The 6,694-nt window shown below is 65.4% G+C and overlaps 1 protein-coding gene across 1 annotated transcript in view; it reads left to right on the top strand.

Moving 5' to 3' along the window:
• KCNT1 (potassium sodium-activated channel subfamily T member 1) overlaps positions 1 to 6,694 on the top strand; it is a 63,533-nt gene that overhangs the window by 11,660 nt on the left and 45,179 nt on the right. Inside the window, exons 4-6 of the mRNA XM_023536468.1 lie at positions 4,085 to 4,154; positions 5,083 to 5,229; positions 6,330 to 6,423. Coding sequence (XP_023392236.1) covers positions 4,085 to 4,154; positions 5,083 to 5,229; positions 6,330 to 6,423 — 311 coding nt within the window. The remainder of the gene's footprint in view (positions 1 to 4,084; positions 4,155 to 5,082; positions 5,230 to 6,329; positions 6,424 to 6,694) is intronic.

Raw genomic sequence — 6,694 nt, 5'->3', positions numbered from 1 at the left:
ACGACTGCCTCCCGGGAGCCTGCCTGGCTCTGTCCTCCCTGACCTGGCCCCTTCCACGCCTGTCCCCTCTTCCACCTTCCGTCCCCACCTGGGGCGGCCTGGGGATGGAGGGCGGAGCAGGTGGCCAGGTGGGGAGGCAGCTGGATGCGGAGGGCGGGGACACTGTCGTCTGTTCAAGGGTGCCCACAGGGACTCTGGGGTGGCGCCAGGTCCCAGCCGGTGCTGTGTTTGCCGGTGAGAGGGGGCAGGACGTGTGTCCCGGCTCCTTTGGCCACCGCGGGGGCCCGAGCTGGCCACGCAAGCGTCCCCCGGGCGCCGTGCCCATCACGCCTGTGCATCTCACCGCCACTCACGGCAGACCCCGGGGCCCCGCGCGGGCGGCAGCGCCCCCGGTGTCCGTGTCGGGAACAGCACGAGCAGCGTCAGGTTTTGAAACTGTGGTTCCCATTGGCTCCCCGCGGGGCTGTTGACCCTGTGACCACGCTGTTGGCACTTCGCTCAGCCGCTGTGGGGACGGAAACGGAGGTGGCCGTGCCCAGGCCGCAGCCACAGCCCGGAGCACGGGCGGCTGGAACGACAGCCCCTACGCCTCAGTCTGGAGGCTGGACGTCAGGGTCGGGGTGCCGGCATGCTGGGGTCCTGGCGAGGGCCCCCTTCCTCGTTCACAGACCTCTCTGCCTGTCCTCACGAGGCGGGGGCCAGGAGGCAGAGGTGGCAGGCGTGAGCTGTCTGGGGTCTCCTCCTACGGGGGCGCCAGGCCCATCGCCGGGCCCCACCCGTGACCTCAGCTGACCCTCGCCACCTCCCGACACCAGCTCCAACCTGGGCACCTGGGGGACACAAACATTCAGTCCCCGGGGGCCGGGGGACGAAGTCGCCAGTACAGAAGGGGTGGCACGTGAGCCTGCGTGGGGTGAAGCTGCTTTGATTTCAAGTCCGTAAGCTTCGAGGGTGTCCAGGACCCTAGAGAGAGTCTGCTGGGAGCTTCCTGCCCCTCCAGACCGGGCGAGGCCCCTGGGCGAGTGGAGGCAGATCCCCGGGGAAAGGGACGTGTGCGGGGTCACACAGCTAATGGGCGGGACGTTAGGAGCAAGGAGTCTGTAGAGTTTTGAATTGTGTCCCCCCCACAAAAAAGCTTCACGTCCGCCCAGAACCTTGGACGTGGCCTCATTTGGAAATAGGGTCTCTGCAGATGTGATCAGGGCAAAGCCTTCGAGATGCGTTGGTTCTGGATGTAGGTGGCCGCGACCTCCAATGCTGGCATCCTCTGAAGGGGACACATGTGAGAGGCCACGTGGGGACAGGGCAGAGACTGGAGGGGTGCAGCCACAAGTCAGGGGGCACCCAGGTCCTAGGAGCCGGGAGAGGCAGGAGGGACCCTCCCCTGGAGCCTCTGGAGGGGACATGGCCGGCTAATACTTTGATTTCTGAATTCTGGCCTCAGACCAAGAAAGAATAAATTCCTGTTATTTTAAGGCCCTGTCTGTGACACTTTGTTATGGCAGCTCCAGGACACTGACACCCCCTAATCATAGGGTGCAAGCGTGGTGGCAGGAAGGCCCCAAGAAGCTGGATACCTCAAGAGGTTCCCCAGTGAAGCCCAGCTGGTGGCCAGCCCAGCTCACGGCACCCCCCAGCCACTCGGCAGGGAGTGAGCCCCCCCCCAGCCACTCGGCAGGAAGTGAGCCTGCCACCGGAAGCACAGATTTCCATCAGCCTTTATGGGGCATCTCCCCGGACTCTCCCCTGCTCTGGGGAGGGGTGGGGAGAGAGGAGGCGTCCCCACCCCAGAACTCAGGGATCCCAGGTAGTGCCAGGTGAGTAGAGAGCCTGCAGGTGAGCGAGTGAGGACTCTGGGTCTGGAGCCAGGGCCGGGAGTCCCAGGGGAGCAGCTGTCCTGGCTCGGGGGAGACCGTCCCGTGGCTGCCAACGCACCCCTCCTGCTCGTTCAGTCCAGGAGCATCGTGTGGCGTCTGGTGGGTTCACGAGCTCCTTTCAATCCCTACGGCTCCTGCCCAGGGCGGCCCCCAAGACCTGCCGCCCCGATCCCCGGGGCTGAGTGTGATGGGACGTCGCCCAGGGTCACGGGACCTCGCACAGCGTTGGAGCTGGGCCGCGTGCGTCCCTCCGAGATGTGAACGTTGGACCCCTGAGCCCCAGCACCTTGTGACGGGGCCGGACTTGGAAATGGGGCCTTTACAGGTAACTGGGCAAACAGGTCACTACGGTGGCCCTAATCCAGCATGACTGGGGACCTGGGGGACAGGCCCAGAGGGAAGACAATCAACCACCAGCCTAGGAGCGAGGCCTGGAGCCGACGCCTCGCGGCTGAGGACAGCCCAGCCTGGGCTGCGGCCTGCAGCCCCGGGGCCGTAGGTGTCTGCCGTTCACGCTGCCCGCCCGTGGTGTGTGCTCACGGCAGCTGCAGACGCTCACGCAGACGGCCAGAGGGATTTCGCAGAGTAATTCTGGCGACCGACCACTTGACTGCAGCTAATCCAGAGGAGATTGCCCGGCCTGGTCACTGGGGCCGTGAGAACGGAGCGACTTCTCTGGCCGGCAGCGGAGGAGGCGGGTCCGAGGCCCGTGGGTCCCACACGCCGTTGCTGTTTTAGGGATGGAGGGGCCGCGTGCCGAGGAACGAGGGCGACCTTTAGGAACTGGGCAGCTGCCGGCCAGCGAGCCCAGGGGCGCCTCGGCCTTACAGTGGCAGGACCAGCCAGTGACTGCTGGGCCTGGAGCCCGCCCTGCACTGCAACCCTCAGCAAAGCCCAGGTGGCGGTGACTGTCACACGGTGAAGGTGGAGCGGACCAGGCCTCTGGTCTGGAGGACGTCCTGCCGCCCGGCGTGTCTGCTCACCTCTTCCGGGCGGGCTTGCTTGTGCCTCTCTCTGCCTCCGACAGTCCTGGTCACCTGGTCGTTGGGTCCGAAGGCGTCGGGGACTGAGCCTGAATGACGTAGGCAGGAGAGCGTTTCCAGCGCCACTGGTCTCCGTGTGGCTTCCTGCCCTGGCTGTCCCTCTGCTGGGGATGGCCAGATGGACACCCTGGCTCAGCGATGACAGCCCAACCCTTCCACGGAGCAGTTATGCTCCCCCTTGTCACCTCAAGGTGACACCGTGTGAACATCAGTCCCCGTGCTGCATCTGAGGATCGCAGCCCCGCTGGAAGGTCGTCACCGGGGCTGGGGACGAGCCGCCCCCCTGCTCTGTGTCTCCCCGCGTGCGTAGTGGCCACGTTCTGCCAGGGCTCCCCCTTGCCCTGGAGCTGGTGCAACTGACACGGGTCCCGCGGGAGGCAGGAAGGCGCGCTCAGCCCTTTCCCCCCCTTCACCTGCCAGTTCAAAGCGAGGCAGCCTCAGCTGGTGACAACTGACGGTGGCTTTTTGCGTGGCTTCCTCTTTCCGGTGTCCTGTGCTGACCTGTGCTGACCTGTGCTGAGCCATACCATGGAGTCCATCGTGTGCGATGGGCTGACCAGCGCCCCCCAAAGGTGTCCACGTGCTGACTCCGGGACTTGGACCCAGAGAGACTTTGCAGAAGTCATGAAGGGTCTTGAGATGGGGGGACTGTCCGGTGGCCCCGCGTCATCACAGGGGGGCCTGGAGGAGGAGGACGGAAGCTGAAGTGGCACCACAGAGGAAAGGGGCCCAGCTGGGGCAGGTGGGCGCCCCGAGACCTCCCCCCGGAGCCTCTCGAGGGAGCCCCTGTCCGCCTCAGGTTTTAGGATTCTCGCCCGCTCACCTGGAAGATCTTCCGCATGTGTCGCGTTAAGCCATGGAGTTCGTGGTGACCCTAGTGGCCTGAGGACACGCACAGCCCGTGTTCGGCCGTCATCCCATCTGATGCCCGTCGTCCCCCCGGGCCGGCGGGGGCCCCTCCTGCTGGATTCAGTGCCTTTCTTCCCAATATTTTTACTGTGGAAAAAAACACATAACACAGAATCAACCGTGTTCACCAGGGTGAGCGCACAGCTCGGTGGCATCCGGCATAGTCGCACTGTGTGTGGCCGTCACCACCGTCACCTCCAGGACTTCCTCATCTTCCCAATGGGAACTCTGTCCCCGTTAAACTCTCACCCCCAGCCCCTCGCCCAGCCCCGGCCCCACCGCCTACTTCCTGCCTCTCTGGATCTGAGCCCCCTGGGGATCTCCTGTGAGTGGGGTCCCACGGGACATGTCCTTCTGAGACTGGCTCGTCACTCAGCATGACATCCTCCAGGTCCATCCACATCGTAGCTGGCATCGGGACTTCCTTCCTTCTGAGGGCTGAATAATATTCCACAGTAATCACTATCGTTCTCTGGTGGCACTTGGGGAACATGCCCCACCCCACGTGCTCCCCCCGCCCCATCGTCCCCATGTCAGCCTCGGTGCTGTCACCCACCTATTTCTTCACCCTGGTCCCCCCTCGCCTACCCACTCCCCCCGGAAGCTTGGCTCACTCCACCTCAGAACACGCCTGAGTCACCCTGTCTCCTCCTCGGGCCGGCTGGCAGCCCCGCTCAGCACGGAGGAGGCACGACGATGCCACCACCCTCCCCACAGGGCAGCTGTGCCCCGAGAACGAGGCAGCACTTACAGAGGCTCAATGCCTGAGGAAGGGGAGCTGTTCTATACACCCCATCCCGCCCCACAGCCCCGGGGCCCAGGTTCTCCAAGCTCTGCACAGGGCAGTGCTGGACGCCTCAGGGCCGGGGCCCGGGCCCGCCAGGGGACACCCCTCACGTCAGCACCCTGAGGCTGACGTGGAGTGGGGTATGTTCCCCAAGTGCCACCAGAGACCAGGATGAGGAGCCTGGCGCTGCTCCCCGCAGGAGGGTGGCTGTCCTCCCGCATAGGGAACACGGCTTTAATGACAGAAGCCGACCATCACTTTCAAATTAAATCAGACCTGATGTGAATGGTGCAGCAGCCGCTGAAAGGCCCCGCCCCCGCCAGAGCAGCCGCCGCTGGCCGTTGGCACGTGGTCCTTCATGCACGTGGGGCACGGTCTTCGTTAGATCTCGCCTTACGAAACACGGGACATCCTGCCCTGTCCGCCGACTCCCCCCCTGGACCTCAGACTCACTCTCAAACACCAGGGACAGAAAAGACAGCCCTTGCGGGGGACGAGCCAGCGGCTGAGCCCTCCGGGCAGACGGATGTGAGCTGTCTGCCACCCTGTGCTGTCACGGGCTTGGCTGCCCGGAGCCCCACGATGGCGCGGTTGGTGCCATCGCTCCGGGAATGCAAGCACCGCCTTCTCTGTGAAGTCAGGTCCCCAGGAAGCCCACCACCTGGGACGCCCCTCTGGCAGCCTCCTGTGCCTCCTGGGGCCCACGGCGAGCATCCCGGACATCCACACATGCAGATGGGCCTCGACGGCGCCCGGCGGACAGCGCCCCCTGGGGCTGTGCAGGGCGCTGCCTGCGTCCGTGGTCCTGCTGGCTCTGTGTCTCGTGCTCATCACAGGGTGTGTCTCGGCACCAGCGGCCCGAGACACTTCCAGCTCTCATTCTTTGCAGCCACCGCTCCGTGTCATTCCACAGGAAGGGCAAGAAGTGGATGCCACCACCACGGGCAGGCAGTGGCCTGGCCAGCACAAGAGCCTCATCCCTCTAGGGCAGGTAGGAGCCGTCAGTCTCGGTCAGGGAGATGCGCGTGTGTTTGCTGAGACCAGTCATGGATGTCTCCGACTCAGCGACGTCTGGGGAGAGGCTGGGCAGGCTGGGTGCGAGGCCCACCTTCCTCCCACGCATCTGTAAGTGCCAGGCCCTGCCGGTTGGCTGGGTCACAAGTGGGGTGAAGACACAGGCCGCCCCAGCAAGCTGGCGACTCAGGGGCGCCTGCAGCCCCTGGCGGCTGGTGAGGACAGCTGAGACTCTCAGAGTCCCCTTCTTCCCGCTGGGTCCCAGGGTAGGCCAGCCTGGTCTTTCATGCACCAACACCTGCCGGCTGATACCTGGCCATCGCCTGGACAAACCACCTCACCTCCCTGGCCTCGTCTGTGGAGCGGAAGGAACTGGGCAGGAAAGCCACACGGGGTGGCAGGAGAGCGGAGACTGTGTCACCCAGTCCTGGCAGAAGTGCTCGCTCCCTCCTTCCCATTCCGTCTCCTGGGGCAGCCACTTCCTCCCTCAAGGCCTCAGTTTCCCCACTCTGCAAAATGGACAGTGCTGCCTCCTGAGGTGATATGTCCAGTGAGACCATCGGGCTGGTCCCTGCAGGGCGATGGGCGCCGATCGGCCCTCCACGAAGTAGCCGCCTCGTCCACGGCTGGGGTCTCGTGCCTGGCACCAAGCCGCGCCTGGCATGTGGGCGCAGGGGCTGGAAGGTGGGCTCTGAGCAGGCCCTCCTGAGCACCACCTGGGTCCCCAGGGCCCACACTGGACGCGTGGCCTGGCACCAACGTCTCCCTCTCTCCAGCTGTCCTGCCTGCGGAGGTGAGTGGCCAGGAGCCGCCCGCCGCTACTCCTCCCCTGCCCCCAGCGCCGGGACTGTCACTGTGATTACAGCTACTACTTCCGACATAAGACAGGTCCTAGCGGCCGCGGGGCGCTGAAACCCCCTCCCGCATGGGGCGTCCTTCGGGCTCCGGCCTCTGGGAGCGGGGAGAGAAATGAACCTGGGCGTTCCCTGCGCGCGGCGGGGCAGGGGGCGGTCACCTGCCCCCAGCTGCCCAGCTCCCCCCACCCCACCCCCCGGCCGTTCCAC

The sequence above is a fragment of the Pteropus vampyrus genome, unplaced genomic scaffold (assembly GCF_000151845.1).
Source record: "Pteropus vampyrus isolate Shadow unplaced genomic scaffold, Pvam_2.0 Scaffold157, whole genome shotgun sequence".
Taxonomy (NCBI): Eukaryota; Metazoa; Chordata; class Mammalia; order Chiroptera; family Pteropodidae; genus Pteropus; species Pteropus vampyrus.
The sequence above is the reverse complement of the archived record's forward strand: the minus strand, read 5'-3'. Positions and strand labels throughout refer to the sequence as shown.